Source organism: Maylandia zebra, linkage group LG8, assembly GCF_041146795.1.
Source record: "Maylandia zebra isolate NMK-2024a linkage group LG8, Mzebra_GT3a, whole genome shotgun sequence".
Lineage (NCBI taxonomy): Eukaryota > Metazoa > Chordata > Actinopteri > Cichliformes > Cichlidae > Maylandia > Maylandia zebra.
This window is the reverse complement of record NC_135174.1, coordinates 5,651,762-5,668,779: the sequence shown is the minus strand read 5'-3', so window position 1 is coordinate 5,668,779 and position 17,018 is coordinate 5,651,762. Positions and strand designations below refer to the sequence as shown.

Below are 17,018 nucleotides of genomic sequence, written 5' to 3'. Positions count from 1 at the left end.
AGAAGTATGAGCTCAAACTGACATAGCCTACCTTGTGCACAGAGAAAGCAAAAGCCAGATGTGTTTTGTATTCATACCATCAGTGTGCAGTTGGCGCATTGTGTGCTTAGTAGATGATGGCTTGTGTGTACTGTTTGATACGGAAACACCATTTTTATGAAGGTGTGAAGAGTTAGTCTAGCTGTGTTTGCTTTTGCAAGAGAACTACAATGTTTTGATTATTGGGTGACAGGTTTTCTTATTTGTGTGAAGAGTTTTGCAAAATTAGCCAATAGTTACAAAAAATGTGCTTAAGCAATCAGAAAAAACTGTAAGAAATAGAATTGCTGATGACATCAGAGCTACAATAGTGGACAATGTAATCAACCGTGGAATGACCCTGAGGGTAGCTGGCCAACGGGTCCAGCCTAACTCGAGCCGCTACACTGTAGCAAGTACCATAAGGACATCTTGAAATGAGAATCGGTTAGTACAGTCACTTCGCACAAAGATTTGTAGCACTGCCATATGCCAATGAGAAACACACCAATACCATTGATGTAAAAATACTGAAATTGTTACTTTACAGAATTGCTAGATGACCAGATGCTGGGGCAGAGGAAGCATGTTCACTGCAGACCAAGTAACCCATATAGTCATTATGGCGATTGCAAATAATCCTATACTTGGAAATAAACACTTGTGTTTGTTTTGACGTGTTTGAATAAACACCAGTACTTGAAGTTTGGATCCCTCTATGCTTATGGATCTATGACAGAAGTATGAGCTCAAACTGACATAGCCTACCTTGTGCACAGAGAAAGCAAAAGCCAGATGTGTTTTGTATTCATACCATCAGTGTGCAGTTGGCGCATTGTGTGCTTAGTAGATGATGGCTTGTGTGTACTGTTTGATACGGAAACACCATTTTTACGAAGGTGTGAAGAGTTAATCTAGCTGTGTTTGCTTTTGCAAGAGAACTACAATGTTTTGATTATTGGGTGACAGGTTTTCTTATTTGTGTGAAGAGTTTTGCAAAATTAGCCAATAGTTACAAAAAATGTGCTTAAGCATACAGAAAAAACTGTATACATCACGCTATATTTAATTGTTAGTTTTTATTAATCTCTAGCTCTCTTGTGTCTTTTGTCCTTTCTTCTTCCTTCCACCAGAACCAGGCCGTCCCGCCCTGAGCCTGGTTCTGGTGGAGGTTGCTTCCTGTTAAAAGTGAGTTTTTCCTTCCCATTGTCACCAAGTGCTTATTCATAGGGGGTTGTGTGGGGCCACTCTCGGTACACCAGCTTCCGCTCACAGTCCAAAGACACATATGGGTTTGGGATAAAGTGTGAATTGTTGTCTGTCTTTATTTGTGGGTGCACCCTGCCTCTCGGCCGTGATAGCTGGGACAGACCACTCCATTGATTTATGTGTTTATTCTTGGCACAAAAGCCTTAATATATCTTTGTACTAACCAACACTGCCTCAAATGACATTGCCTAAAGACATTTTATAAAAACATACACAGCAAAGTCTGTTTACATAAACGTTTACGAGTCAGAATCAGAATGCTTTATTAATCCCAGAGAAAATTATGTAAAAGCAAATATAATAATAATATAACAATAATGTTTTTTTTTAGCTATTATTAAAAATAGCCAATATCCAGTTCAAGCTATCTGTTGGTAACATATTTATTTATTTGACTGTATTTGGAAGAAGTTGGATTTCCCATCATCCCTGAATGTACCATAGTCTGTATGGAGACAGCGAGCAGCGGCGGCTCCCAGCGGAGCAGCGCTGCGATTGGCCGGGCCAGCGAGGAGGGGGAGGGCTTTGTCTCTCCTCCCCTGCCTCTGCTCTCCTCCCATCCTAGAGGACAGAGCGATGCGGAGACAATAGGACGCAGAGCCGGAGGAGGCTGCAGGATGCTCGACACCACATCCACCGACGCTGCTCGGAGGCTTCTCGCTGGACACCGATATCAGACGTTTCTCTGGGCTCACCTGGTCTTAGTATGTGCTCTCATCTCCCTGTGTGTTTACCAGTAGCAGCCTGGGCCGACAGGGCGGACTTCACAGTCTCCATATGGGTATCAACTGAAAGGTGAGTAGCGAATTAAACCCGGGCTGACCGTTTATCCTCACCTGCACCCTGACCGACCAGGCTCCGTTACTGTGTGTGCCGCTATGATGTGTGCATGCAGTGCATCATTAGGCCAATGCCATACAGCAGCGTTCACACTGAAAACAAAACTGTGATTTCTTCTCTATGTTGTATGTACATTTTCTAATGTCATTGATCTCTAGCAAGCAACAATATCATTGATTGTAAGCATTTTAGGTTGTTTACAGTATCGGATTGTGTAGTGGAATTTGTATTATTGATCACAACACAACATCTAAAAGCCCTCTCTCACCCCCACTATGCATCCCGTGTTTTTGCAGGAGGAGGAAGGGGTGGAGGAGGGGGGTTGGCAGTCAGGTATCTGCAGGAGCTAATGCATGTCTGTTCCTTTCCGCTATCTAAGCTCTGTTACACTAAAGTGACAGTGGTTGTCCCTTCAGTGAGTGCTGTCTGAGCACACACACTGCAGGTGACGATGCAGACCTGCTGAAAGCTGAAGCCTTTAGTGATTGGAGGATGATACAAGACCAGAATGTTTACATTCTGACTGGTCTACCTGCTGTCTATGTTTGCTGGATTATACTGGGCAATTTTGGGGACTTGCTTAGAAAAATGAAGGGTTACGCCCTATAGCCAATCTATACAAGCCGATCTAAGCCATTATTTTGGATAAATCATGTAATCAATGCCTCAATGCTAATCCACAGTGCCTATATATTGTGTTGATGAGATGCCAGCTGAACTTGAACTAGGGGCCGGGTGGAGAGCTGAGTGAGCACATACCTTTAAGTAGACCGAATAACCCAGATGAGGAGGTGATGGGAAGGAGTTTAAATAATGATTCTAAAGAACAGGGACTGGGTTGACTGGCTTGAAGATGCGGGTAGGACGACTGATGGATAAGACTGGTGAATTTGAATTAGTTGAAGATGGAAAATAACCAGTATTACCATAAGGATTTTGAGAGGATAGATCTTCCTTATTCAATTTTGATTAAAAAATCCAATTACCAAGTTAAATTTTGTTTGCTAAATATGAAGATGAAGCCCTGAATATAGCCTAGTTAGCATAAATACTAATTAAGCTAGTTGTTGCTGCCGTCTGTTTTACGCACCAATGATATTGGTGAGGTTTTTCAGTCAAATTCATCGCATCTGCTCTGTTAAGAGTTTTCAGTGATCTCCTGTTTATTGTTGATGCTAGTTAATGCTGTACGTATATTACTGGATCTTACCACTGTGTTTGATACAGTGGACTACAACATCTTGAACACTCATTGTGTTGTTATTTGTGGGATGGCTTTGAACTGTTTTAAGTCTTATTTGAGTTGTAGGTGGTTTTCCATTAGCATTGGCAGTTATTCTTCTAAAACTACCCCCTTAACCAGTGGTGTACCTCAAGGTTCCATTCTTGGTCCACTTCAGTTGTACACACACCTTTTGGGTTTATTTTTTTTTTAAAAACCCATCATGTTCCTTACTACTTTTTTGCAGATGAAACCCAGATTTACCTCCCTCTTAAACCCGTCTCTCAACCCTGTGATGGTAAAACTGAAATTTTAGTGATTCCTGTGGCGAATAAGCAGCCAGTTACATTTTTCACTATCCCTTTAGATCTTGAGACTCATTTCTTAAACCTCAGGTTTAAAGTCTGAGTGTTATCTTTGATTCATCTCCTTAATTAGACAGATCACAGCAGTTGTTATAGCCAGCTTTCTCAAATTAAGATATTAAATATAGTTAAAAACTTCTTTCTTTTCATGATCTAGATTGGATTACTACAAGTTATTATATGTTGGGTTGAGCAAAACACTTAAAACATGTCTGCAGCTGGTTCAGACTGCAGCTGCTAGACTCCTGAAAGATACACGGAAGCTTCACCCATTCTTAAACTATTACACTGGTTTCCTGGGAAGTACAGGATTCATTTTAAAATATTGTTGCTTGCGTGTAAGTGTTTACACGGGCTCGCCTACGTTAACTATCAAATCCTTTAGTTGTCCTATGCCTCTCACTTAGGTCTGTCGATCAGCACCTTCTAGTAATTCAGAATTCCCAACTGGCTCGTACAGGCGACAGAGCTTTCTTGTCCCCCAAACTCCAAAAATAACCAGCAACATATATTTTTTTAAATTTCTCCAAGTGCATCTCTTTTACTTTTAGTATTTCAATTTGTATTATTTACTGTTCTTTTTGATCCCTTTTAAAAATATTATTATTATTTATTTATTTTATTAGTAAAATTTGCTTGATTTTGATTTCAGGCCTTTAAAACGTTCTAAATAAAATCTGTAAAATCAAACTAAGGTGTAAATATCTACTGCTGAGGAGCTGTAATATAAGTAGGTACTAGAGATTTTGGCAACCACATTCTGTTTTTGTTCACTTTCCACACACACACACACACACACACACACACACACACACACACACACACACACACACACACACACACACACACACACACACACTGACTGGTGTTTTGCTGCTGGCCTCCCTCTGCTCCCTGCCAGTGCACATTTACACACAGTCACTTTGATTATGTGCGTGTGCAGCAGTCAGCAGCTTTTTTTCAATAAATAGAAGACAAATCAAACGTGTCCAGAACATTTAAAGGCTAAATATTTTTGTTGCTGCAGTTTCTCACGTGGAAGGCAGGAATGTGTTTCTTTGCAGCACATCTATCAGGAGAATAGAAACAGTCACTGAAATGCAAAAAAATTAAGCTGTTATTGTTGGAGGGCAGCGCGGCTGCATCAGTGGGGGTGGACGTGGCTGTGATCGTTGCCTTGGCTCGTCGAATGTGCTCCGGCTCGGCCCGCTGGTTGCATAAGCAGTCTGGGATTTAGTCAGCTGCGGCCCCTGGTCGCTGCTCTGTTTCCACAGAGTGTTAAACCTGGTGGCACAGAGGGTCAGTGTTGAGCGAGTGGGGAGGGCTGGGGGGATGTGGTCAGCTGAAAGGAACATGCTGTATTTTGTGTCTGTTCCCAGAACGTTGAATTTTGCAGGCTGTCGGAGAGAACAGTCTGCAGGAAAGGAGGACTAACACAAGCATCAATCTGTCAACTGACTTTTTAGGTTTAGCATAAAACTGTCCCAAACTAGAGACCAGACAATCTGAATTTACCATGACTCAGGTTAGCATCTTCACATTGTATAAAAAGAACCAGAAATATTCCTTTCACAATAATACACTGGACTCAGCGTGTGGTTCTTATTTGTGCTTGTCGAATAATTTATTAAATATTAAACAATTATAGCAATTGTTGACGATTAATTCGCTTTGAGATGAATAGATCAATGATATGCTTTGGGGAAAATGAACAATGTGTATAATAATGTGTAGTGGAGCGAATGTTGAAGATGATTACAACAAATAATTAATATGTGAAAGGCTTATTTCAACCTTAGATAACTTTGTATAAACTTACAGTATGTGGTATGCAGTTGCCCCTAACTTAATACATCTGTTTATGTATTTATACTCCTAAACACCAAAAAGTACAACAACAGTGGTGTGAGACAGAGGCTGCCATTCTCCTTCACCTCATCCTGAAAAGTTTCCCAGCATTATTTGAACGTGAGCTGCAGGGAAAATACCAAATTTGAACCCTTTTGATCATCTCATTTTACCCATCCAGCTGCTCTGCAGTTGTTCCTACCAGCGATGCAAAGCACTTGCGACACGCAGCTGCTTTTGCATCGAGTTGTTTCTATTGTTAAAGGTGAGCCTATGTGATGCACTCACGCAGTGGGACTGCAGACTTCCCCTCCACACGGAGAGCCGACATTTATCCTGGCCTGATGACTCACTGAGCTACACGAGTCTTACTGCTTCTATACAAATACAGATGCAGTTTTAGCTGTGGTAAACGAAAGCACACGCATACAGCAGCAGGCCAAAAAACACACAGGTCTATAGAAGCTGGAAAAGGAAAAAAAGACCTGAAAACAGAGTGTGTTAGATAAAGGCAGAGTGTGATGAATGCTGGGATTGTCTGGTCTACACACACACGCACACACCATCTTGATGTGAATATTAAATATATAAAGATGCAGAATCTTCTGAACTTTGAGACTGTAGCTTGACCTACATCACAGACTTTTTTTTGCACGTACTAGCTGGAAAAACTTAAGCTCTAGATCTGCTAATAAGAGCTGTGGGAACAGTTTGAAGATCACTGCTGCAACTAACCACACAAGCTGCTGTACCTTGTCAAAATTTTCCTTTTACTTTGATTTTATGAAACCAGTTTATTCTCAAAGCTGAAATTCGCTCCGTGCTCTCTCCTGGTTGTGTACACCTAATGAAATCGGGCTGGAAGTTTGGCTCCATTAAACGAATTGGTCGAGCACAGTGGAAGTGCGTTAATCCGGTTATGCTTAAAATGATTAGGGACTCAATCTAGTCAAGATCATCAGACCTAAGGCAGAAATCAATTCAGTATTAATATTGCTTTCCAGGGCGTCCTGAGTAAAGAGGTACGAAATAAGTTAAATCACATTAGCCAGTCGTTAAAGGTCTGCAGACTGTGCTGGACAACTGAACCAGTACAATGGCATTAATAGATACGGGTTCAGGAGATGATTACTGGGCCTTTTTGTCAGCCTGGGTCATATGTGCTATCTTCACAGCCACTGTAATTCCCATTTTTCTGAAGATACACTTGGTGCCAAATAGTGTGCATGTTTCCTCCTTTTTTGCAACATGTTTATTGCGTCCACAACTTTAGTTTTTTATCCATTTAGATAAAAATTTGATTCACCCATTAACTCACCATGCATGTCTGTGGGGGGAAACCAAAAAGCTCCAGAAAAGTCCAAGCTGCCCCGTGGAGTTGAACCCAGAAACGTCTTGCTGTGACGCGATGGTACAAACCACCACAGCACGTCTTTTTGCATGTTTAAATCTAGTTTGGTTTTATTCAAACAGTGGCACTTTATATTATAAAGGATAGAACTACAACAATGTGAGAAATACAATCCCTTTCCATCTTTGTGGTAGCTGTTAGCATCTTTAGGACTCATTAGCGCTTGCTAACTGGTGCTAATTAGCTCTAAGCATTGCAGAGTGTCAATATCTGTGGCTTATCTGGGTTCCTCATCTACAGAGAGATAACACTGTTAGCAACACTTAAATCACTATATCACTATTTACTCATAACTGTAATTCTTGTTGTAAAATAATTAATTAGTTATTGGAAAATCAGTTTAAACTGTTTATTCAGTTATTTAGCACTTTTTGATGGAGCTAAATGGAAAAAAAATGGAAAAGTTCAAATTTACTGCCCCAGTTTTCACTCAAAACAGCTAGCTTGGTTGGATTTGCAGCTTTAAGTAGTTATTATTGACTGAATATACATTGTACGTTTATGAATGTTATCGTGATAACATACCAGAGCCAAACGCACACTCAGAAAAAGAACGAGGCACAATCCTGCAGTGCTACAGTAAGCACTTCTGATCCCCGGCAGAAACAAACGGTCTCTTCTGTTTACAACTCCCTCCTGTGCATGTGTGTTTTTATCACATGCACCCAAGAGCTTTTATTTAGAGGAGAGAGAGAGATACAGTACATCCTCTCTGCACTGCCATTTATCACCCAAACTGACTCATCTCTCCTCACCTGCTGCCGTCAGCCTCTCTTCCTGTCCGCTTCACACGCAAAAAAAGATTACACTCCCACAGAGAACGCAGAGGTCTGTGGAGGGGCGACGGGGTACTTAAAGTAGCACATTGCTGCGTGTGTGTGTGTTTGATCACATAGTTGGCAACTTAACGTTGTGATGCATACAACTGAATGTTACTTTCTGCATCTAAAACCAGACTGTGCAATGAAATGTTATCCATCTGTGGATGTGTGCGGAGAATATGAGATATGTGAAGTACATGGAATGGCAGGCGAGTGTGTTGATGATGAGGAGGCTGCTGTAGATATAAAGCCAATCCAAGTGTCTGCTCATATAGAGTGGCTGCTTTCCAGCACCTCGGGTTGTGTAACGAGTGTGTGTGTGTGTGTGTGTGTGTGTGTGTGTGTGTGTGTGTGTGTGTGTGTGTGTGTGTGTGTGCGCGCTCCTATAGTTCCTCCACATTCGCCTGGATCAGTGAGGGTCAGTGCTTGGCAGGTCCAGCCGCTCAGGAAGAGAAAAAAGGGAAGCAATCACTAAGAATAATCACACTGCAGCAGGAATTGGATTTGCTAGAAAGGACTGTTATTGGCTGCCTGTGTGTGTGTGTGTGTGTGTGTGTGTGTGTGTGTGTGTGTGTGTGTGTGACTCAGCTCACAGCTCAGCTCTGGTATCCCCCTTGGCGAGTAGCATTTAGAATTACTTAAGCCTTCACTGCAGATAATTAGCATTTTCAGCGGCTATCACACTGCAGATCAGAGCAGCACGCTGTGAGCTCCGGTGTCGACAGCGTGCTGTGCATTGCCGACCTTGGAATGCAACACAAACATCACATATCACATGCTCCTGTTTTGGTCCCACAAGAGGACGAGAGCCTGTTTTTCTCTTCGTGTGCCCGTCCTATCACAGCCAACTTGTTGTACTTGAAATGAGGAAGAGTAGAAGGATGAAGCAGTTTTCAAAATGTTTCTCCTCTCTTCTTTCTGTACAGTGACACCAGCTGTTAGCTGCTATTGCTGCTCCTGTCCTACCCGAGTCAGTTTTTTTTGCACCCTGAAGCAGTCCGCACCATGACCTCCTCTCCGCTGGTTTCTCGAGCCAACATGGACATCCTGGATGAGCTGCAGCTGATTGCTGCCCAAAATTTGGAGAGACTAGAGGTCAACAAGTACTACGAGGTGATCAGAGAGCTGGGCAAGGGAACCTATGGCAAGGTGGATCTGGTCATTCACAAGATCAGAGGTAAGGGACCACCACAGAGTACATGACGTCTTAAGTGATTGCGCTGTCACCTTTTTGTTTTGGTCTCTGCACCTTAAGTGTAATTTTGCTTTTGGCTCCTAATGAGATGTCCCTTTGTTTAGACAGAAGTGTTAATAGTTAGATTAGTGGATGGAATGCTAAATTGCAAGCTTGGTTAAATAACTGCATTCATAAATGTACAGACAGAAACCTCCTTAGTGAAAAGTTACAGACTAATAATTAAAATAGCAGAAATCTCAAGCACGGTCTTCTTGGATAGACGACAACACCCCCAACTGGTCATGGCAGATGGCTGCGCCTCCCTGAGCCTAATTCTGCTGGAGGTTTCTTCCTGTTAAAAGGGAGTTTTTCCTTTCCACTGTCACCAATTGCTTGCTTGAAGGGGGTCATCTGATTTCGGGGGTTTTCTCTGTCTTTACCTAACAATATAAAGCGTCTTAAGGCCCCTGTTGCTGTGATTTAGTGACATAAATAACGCTGAATTGAATTCAAAGAGTTTCAGTTCACTCCAATCAGCACAGGGGTTTAACTTTAAGCCTCAACAAAATCTAAATAAGTGAGTAATTTAAAATAATACCTCAGTAAAGTCGTGATACAAAAACTGGTTTTTTTGTGCATCTGTAAAAAAAAATCTGTATTTTTCCCAAAAGGTACAAAAATGGCACTGAAGTTCCTGAAGAAGAAGACAACCAAGCTGAAGTCTTTTCTACGGGAGTACAGCATCTCCCTGTACCTGTCTCCGTGCCCCTTCATCATCAACATGTTTGGCATCGCCTTCGAGACCGACGAGTACTACGTGTTTGCACAGGAGTACGCCGTGGCGGGAGACCTCTTCGATATAATTCCTCCACAGGTGCTGATTCGCAGATAACGATAGTAATACAGATGATTACTGATCCACAGTCAGAAGAAAGTTGGCTTAAAACTGTAAAATCCCCTGAATAAAATAGTGCTTTTCCTTTCTTTGGCCCTCAAGGTCGGTCTTCCTGAAACAGTAGCAAAGCGCTGTGTACACCAGGTAGCCATCGCTCTGGACTACCTGCACTGTAAGAAGCTGGTCCATCGGGACATTAAGCCTGAAAACATCCTCATCTTTGACCGAGAGTGCCGCAAGGTCAAGCTCTCTGACTTCGGAATGACTCGCCGGGCTGGCTCACCAGTGAAAAGAGTGAGTAGTGTTTGAGTTTTGTACGCTTTTATATTCGCACGTTTCCTCCAGTGACTGTAACCTGTTGGTTTTTCCCTCCAGGTGAGCGGCACCATCCCCTACACAGCTCCGGAGCTCTGCGATGTGTCCCGCCACGAGGGCTTCTGCGTGGACTACAGCACTGACGTCTGGGCCTTCGGTGTGCTGCTGTTCTGCATGCTGACTGGTAACTTCCCTTGGGAGAAGGCTCTGCCCTCTGACTCTTTCTACCAGGAGTTCATCCGTTGGCAGAGGAGGAGGACGAACACGGTGCCGTCGCAGTGGAGGCGCTTCACCGAGCAGGCCCTTCGCATGTTCCGCCGCCTGCTATCGGTGGAGCAGGACCGCCGCTGCTCCGTCAAAGAAGTGTTCGGGTACTTCAGCCACTCCTGGATGTTAGACGCGGAGAACGATAACAACAACGGCAACATGGTTGCTGGAGGTGGCGGCGAAAGAGTTAGTGGCGGAGGCGGCGGCGGCGGAGGAGGTGGAGGAGGAGTCCGTGGGGAGGTGGACGGCACAATCTCGTCATCATCGTCCGGGGAAGAAGACGAGGAGCATCTCGTGGAGAGGATGAAGCAGCAGACTCTGTCACCTCGCTCCCCAGTGTCGCCCCTCTCTCCCATGTTGCCAGTGGCGGTGAAGAGGGGGAGCGGAGGCAGCGGGGCCAAAGGAGGGATGATGGAACCCGGCGGGGGCCACCATTTCGTGTCCGTCTCCACCAACAGCTCCGTGTCATCCACCAACAGCTACGATCGAATGCCCCGAGAAAACGGCTCACCTGGCGGCCGCATGCTAGTGCCGACACCCATAGAAATCTGCGTCTGAGCATGTCAGGGCTCACCGGCACACACTTTTATACCTCTCATCCAACCACGTAGATGTTCATGCATGGGAAAAGAAACAAAGCGATAACAAAGCACTAACACGTCTCCTGTTTTAAACATTGTGGGAAAGGAAGAGCGCAGACACACACGCGCCGGAGGACTTCCGAGGACGTCTTTGTAGAACGCACACATTCCTCATGATTGGTCGAATGTCCTGTTTTAACACTTGGAATTCAAGGACACGTTCAAAATGCAAGTGTAGAAAAATGAAGAAAAAAACGCTACATTAGAGATTTCACCACTAAATCGATCTGACAAGAAGACCAAAATATATTCCTTAAAGCAATACTTGCAGCAAAAAAAATGAATTAAAATAACATAAAAAGATAAAAAAGTCAGCAGGAGTTGGGCAGAACTCCTCGTGATCTCTTCAACACTGATAAGAAGTTTTTTTTAAGAAGCCAAGGGACAAAAGATTCGTGTTTTTGACCGAAACAGAGCTCAAGCTAACACCTTACAAGATAAAAAGACTGACTGAGCCGTGGTTTCAGTGTTTTACTTGTAACAAGAATATGAAAGTGTGAATGTGTCCGTGTGCGTCGCCGTGCGTTTGAATCTAAAACAAGTAGTTTAATATTTCTTTGAGAATTTTATTATTTATTTGAATCTTTAAAAAAAGAAGAAAAAAAAAAGACTACACAATCTATTTTTTCTATTTTTTTGTAAGGTAGCTCTCTTTGTTTCCCATTCGACTCAGCATTGTGATATGGTGTTGAGGTATAGCTGTGTAACAGGTGTGGTATGCTGCTGTACATACTGAATACTTGCGCATTATGTGAGATGATCTACAGCTTTCCTTCATCTCAGACTAGATGGAGCGAATGCGTGCGATGTCTCTGCTCTTCACCATGAACATATCTACTTCACAGTTGGAAGACTTTTTTCTACTCACTCCTGAAATTCCGTTTGTATGATGTTCCTTTGAAGCGTTTTTTCCAAAAGAGAACAAGAAAAAGATCTGTCTGCTTTGCTCACGTTTTCATCCAGACCTTCACTTAAAAATGTGTTTTCTTTTAAACTTTGTCTGAAAAAGAAAAATGATCTGTTCCAATTAAGTGCAGGGGGAAAAAAGCAAACACTCAAGAGTCACTTTTTATAAACTGCATGACGAGTAATTCAAACTTCGAATCTGAACTGGCTTTAGGAGGAAAAAAAAGGTAAAATGTTGTGATGTGATTTTTTTTTTTGCAGTAGCACAATTTCTTGCATCATGTCCCAGAGTGAATATTGCTGTTATGACCTCTTGAGACATCCTAGGGCTAAAAGAAAAAAAATCTGAATATACTTACTTAGTTTCTATCCAGTGTGATGTATTTGTAATGCTATTAATGTTGTGTGCTCATCTCACCACCTTCAGGAACTAAAAAAAAGCTAAGCATGAAGACAGAGCGAGAGATTTGAATTTGAATCAAATGTAGGGACTTAAATGTTTTGCTTTTGGATTTAAAAAACAACAACAAAACTAATCCATTCCTTTTTGACTTCATGAATATCAATTGAATTATTTTTCTTTGGGGGGGTGGATCATGCGTAGTGTGTGAATGGATGTTCTCTGTGTTGCTTTTCAGACATAAACTGCATGAAACTGTATGTGCTAAAGCCCTCTTGTGAAAAACTGCTCAGTGTTTATCCCGTCACAGGCTGTAGCACTCTATAGTTGTAGTTAGTGTACCGGTGACAAACAACACGTCAGTAGCCTCAGCTCGGATCTGACAGAGGACCAGCTCAGCCCCTCCGCATGATGCGTTGGATCAGCGAGAGAGTAAATAACTGCATCTTGTGACAATCTCTGACCTCATCGGCAGCCTCCTGATTCAGAACAAAGGACGGTCCTGATGCGGACACTGCTCCCCATCTGTCAACTTCAAGCAGCGCTGTGCTGTGCGGAGTAAACCGTGCGAGCCCAAGCACATCCCACACTGGCATGACCGTATGAAGCCACATTACCTCATCGCGTCATTGTTCCTTTGCAGCGTTCACTCCGAAACCATCTTTCAACATTCGCGCTCTTCCCAAATAAACGTGACGTGCTTGAAGCACCCATGGCAACGTGCAACGATAAGCAACGTGAGGATTCTTGTAAATAGAGACACGTGGGAGGTTTTATTGACAATTCTTGTTACGTAAAAAAGAGCCGACACCAAACCAGTCTCCCAGTAGTGTAGACATTATTATTGATTGGTTTGTGAATTTGTGTTTTCAGCGTCACCACTTTGCTCTTGCTTGGAAAGCAGATGTGTCAAGCCAGAGGTGGATCTGACTATGAAGCCATGTTATGCGTTTTGTCAGTCACAAGTCACTGGCCAATGAGCATGGCCTCCATAATTCGCTTTTCTGACAAAAATTTGCAAAGTGAAACGAATGATGTTTTTTTCCATTTACCACACATGGCTGGAATTCCTATTTTAGCCACAGGGATCATCGCCTGGTGGTCAGTATAAACAGTTTGGGTTTAAAGCACCTCTTTAATGGTTTCACTTTTCAGACATGGACACCATGGCCACCTTTAATACTATTTCTGTAAAAGGGCCAGTACGTAGGGCTCGGTGATATTAAATGATAAGACTGCAGATTGCCAGCAGCTCAATACAACTTCTGGTGGCTTTCACCTCATTTCAAACACAAAAAATGGCCCTAATAGAGCCTTTGTTTCTTTGGCACATTCTGGGCTACACAGGCTCTCATGCTGCTCTACAATATTTCATTTTCCTTTAAGCTAAGTTTAGATTTGCTATAACTAAAGGGGACCTATTCTGCTCCTTTCAAAGTAATTGTTATTTATTTTAAACTGAAACGAGCAACTTTAGCTCCTCCCCTCTAAGACAACTTTCTTCTGATTGGCTGCCGATTGTAAACAGAAGGTTTGAATAGCAGACAGGTGGGATGACAGTGTCTGCAGCTAAAGCTATGTTCCTGGGATGACTGTATTGAGTATATCACCTCCCTCTCGTGACATCATATTGATCCAAGGGTAGCTATCAGAACCTGAGTGTTTAAAACAAGTTTTAAGGTAGTTTTCAGCTCACAGGCATTATACATCCAAAGACCTCACTATCTAAGCATCATTAATATGAGTATCTAACACTGTAACAGTATGTTTATGACAAAGACATGAAAATGAATAAAAGGTTCCCTTTACTTTTATGCTATGTAGGCAGTTGAGTTTTGAAAATTGTGTTTAGCAAACAGGATCCGGGATTTTTTTCATCTGTGTCAAACAACCCCTGAATTCAGTGTTTTTAAGCTGTCTTAGTTTGGTGTCATTCAGCTTGATTTTTCTGAATTATTCTCTTGCATTAGTAAAGAGATCAACATTAGCTTATCATACCCCTAATGTAAGAATAGCCTGATGTTGCTTTTTACACAAGTAAAATTTTAATTATGTCGCGTATTTTGAAATTGAAATATTCAATTTTCTTCTTTAGCCTTGCTTCTTTTTTCCAAGCATGGAACCATCCGTAGCTAAATTAGCTAGCTAACATTTTGATAGTGGAGACAGAGCTATTGGTAAAGTCAGATGTTTTAGCATCGTCTTGCCAACATTCTTTAAAACAGAAAATTTGACTTTTTATCACGTTGTCTTATAAAACATTATACCCAAACCTCCAGTCTAACCTAACAATCCAAAGTAACTGCTGTTGTTAGTTATAGACAATTAGCCAACAGGATGTTATTTCTAATGAATGAATGATGATCAGTTGCAGTCCCTGTTTTATGAGTTAGCAAGCAAAACACAGAATATCAAAATACCAAAAAGTAAATCTTTATTTTGAAAGACACGCCCCGTACTGCTGTAGTTTCCTATCAGAATAATTTTAAGATAGTAAATGATTCACTAGAACTTGTGGTACAAGCACTGTGCTCAGATGAAATACCAGTGCAGTATACAGTACGCTGCAGACGAGGACACATCCGTTCACAAGCTGGGAGAGAAGATGAGTGACACAAAACTAGAAAGTGAGATGTCCATTTGTCATACGCCACCTTCCCCTTGATCCCTCCCAGCGTCTGAGTCAGCCACCGCTGCCTCCTCATCCTATTCATATTGTGACGTGCTGTAATGGCGTTCCAGTGTCTTTCTGTCCGGTGACATAGCTGTATTTCAAAGCATCATGGTTTTTGTGGAGTTTTAGTGAGTAGATGACCACAGCACTAGAACTTGTACCCGGTTCTGTCTTTGCAATACAACTGTCTTCCTGTAAGCTGAGATTTAGTCAATAAAATAAGAATTCTTGTTCGAGTGATATTTGCATTTTTCTTGTTTTTCCCCTCCCAGGAGTTCTTTGTTATGCAATTGAATTTCATACAGGTGAAATTATGTAATCGCATTCACACAAGGGAATCTTTAGGGGCACCTAATACCGTAAAGAATGTGGACAAATTTTATAACCAAGAAGAAATAAGTAACTTCAACACTCCATGGTAACCTGTGAATAGGCACTTGGTGATGGTGGGGGAAAAGAACTTCCTTTTAGCAGGAAGAGACCTCTGGCAGGAAAGGTTTAATTTTAAATTTTAATATGGGGGCTCAGGTTAATGATGTTCATATAGTGCACTGAAATTTATAAATGAATAAAACAAGAATAGTAGATAAATTACTTCTAGTATTGTATGAGTTGAAACCACAAAATATTTTGAATAAAGGTATATGCTGCTAGTAAAGTATTTTGGATATATGTTACAATGTTTCCATAGAAACGTAAATGCTGGGTGGCTGAGTACAGTGTCCAAGTATAATTCAGAAGAATAATTTCAGATTTTAGTTAATGCACCAGTTTTAAGGCGAACCCTTTAATTATCAACCGCGAGGCAAAGGTTCAATCATGTTTACCAGGATTTTTCAAAGTAAGTTAAAAAAAAATTATTTGCACCAAAGCAGATAAGAGGAGAATCATGCACAGAATTGTTTCTGCCATTTAATATGACGATCGTTAAGACATGATGGTGAATTATGCCTCTGTATATCAGGAGGAGGACTTTAAATTCAATTCTGGATTCAGGGAGCTGACACAGTAACTAACTTCTAATATTTAAGCCTAACGAGGCCATAGACGCCTGATAGCATGCAGCTAATGATGAATTAGCTTGTGACCTTCAATTTTTTACTAAAAATCACAGTAAAGAGCGTTTGTTTTATAGTTTAGCAAAAAGTTGCTTTAACCTGTCGTACCCCAGTGCAGTCGAAGAACACTTGTTGTATATAAATGACTTTTTTGCATTTTTCCTGTACATACAGCAAACATTTAAACTGATACAACATAAAGAAAATTAGCAGGCCCTTTACTTCTTATTCACTAAGTGGAAATGAACATAATGACGTTGGAAAAGAACAGCTGTGTAACCACAGTGGGTGACGGCTGAATTTAGTTGCCTCAGTTTCACAGTTGTGCATGCTGGGGCACTGCCGTGGGTTACTCAGACACTAACCATGTACTTTATTTTCATTTTTGATAATTGTTGTTCTTTTCCCGCCCCTCTAGGACATTGTAACTAATCAATTTTCTTGAAAATATCAAACCACTCTGATCCCAGCAAATACTTGGAATCAGACTGATACTGATACACCATTCTTTATTCAGTTATTAGTTGTTATTAATATCTGGCTCTCTTCCACAGCGTGCTTTTGCCCTGTCTTCCTTTCTCCCCCCAGCCGGTCAACCGCAGATGGCCGCCCCTCTCTGAGCCTGGTGCTGCCGGAGGTTTCTTCCTGTTAAAAAGGAGTTTTTCCTTCTCACTGGTGCCAAAGTTCTTGCTCATAGAGGGTCATATGATTGTTGGGGTTTTCTCTGTTTTCTTTGTATTACTGAAGCCTTAAAATATAAAGCACCTTGAGGCGACTGTTGTTGTGATTTGGCACTGTATAAATAAAATTGAATTGAAACTGAATAGAATGGACTTCAAAGGAAAAATGAAATAAAAAGTCAAAAGGCAGTCAAACAAGAAAACAGAGTTA

The 17,018-nt window shown here is 41.7% G+C and overlaps 1 protein-coding gene across 1 annotated transcript; it reads left to right on the top strand.

The window, feature by feature from the left end:
* Positions 1 to 1,842: 1,842 nt before the first annotated feature.
* bsk146 (brain specific kinase 146) lies at positions 1,843 to 15,309 on the top strand. The gene is made up of 5 exons (XM_004575925.5): positions 1,843 to 2,082; positions 8,721 to 8,971; positions 9,643 to 9,845; positions 9,969 to 10,160; positions 10,242 to 15,309. The coding sequence occupies exons 2-5, from the start codon at positions 8,800 to 8,802 to the stop codon at positions 11,004 to 11,006; spliced, it is 1,332 nt and encodes a 443-aa protein (XP_004575982.1). The 5' UTR covers positions 1,843 to 2,082; positions 8,721 to 8,799; the 3' UTR covers positions 11,007 to 15,309.
* Positions 15,310 to 17,018: the final 1,709 nt, after the last annotated feature.

Excerpts from the sequence above, each read along its gene's own strand:
- bsk146 (XM_004575925.5), top strand. The coding sequence starts at position 8,800 with ATGACCTCCTCTCCGCTGGTTTCTCGAGCCAACATGGACATCCTGGAT. Across the intron at positions 9,846-9,968 it reads TCGATATAATTCCTCCACAG|GTCGGTCTTCCTGAAACAGT; the intron begins GTGCTGATTCGC and ends TTGGCCCTCAAG. Across the intron at positions 10,161-10,241 it reads CTGGCTCACCAGTGAAAAGA|GTGAGCGGCACCATCCCCTA; the intron begins GTGAGTAGTGTT and ends TTTTCCCTCCAG.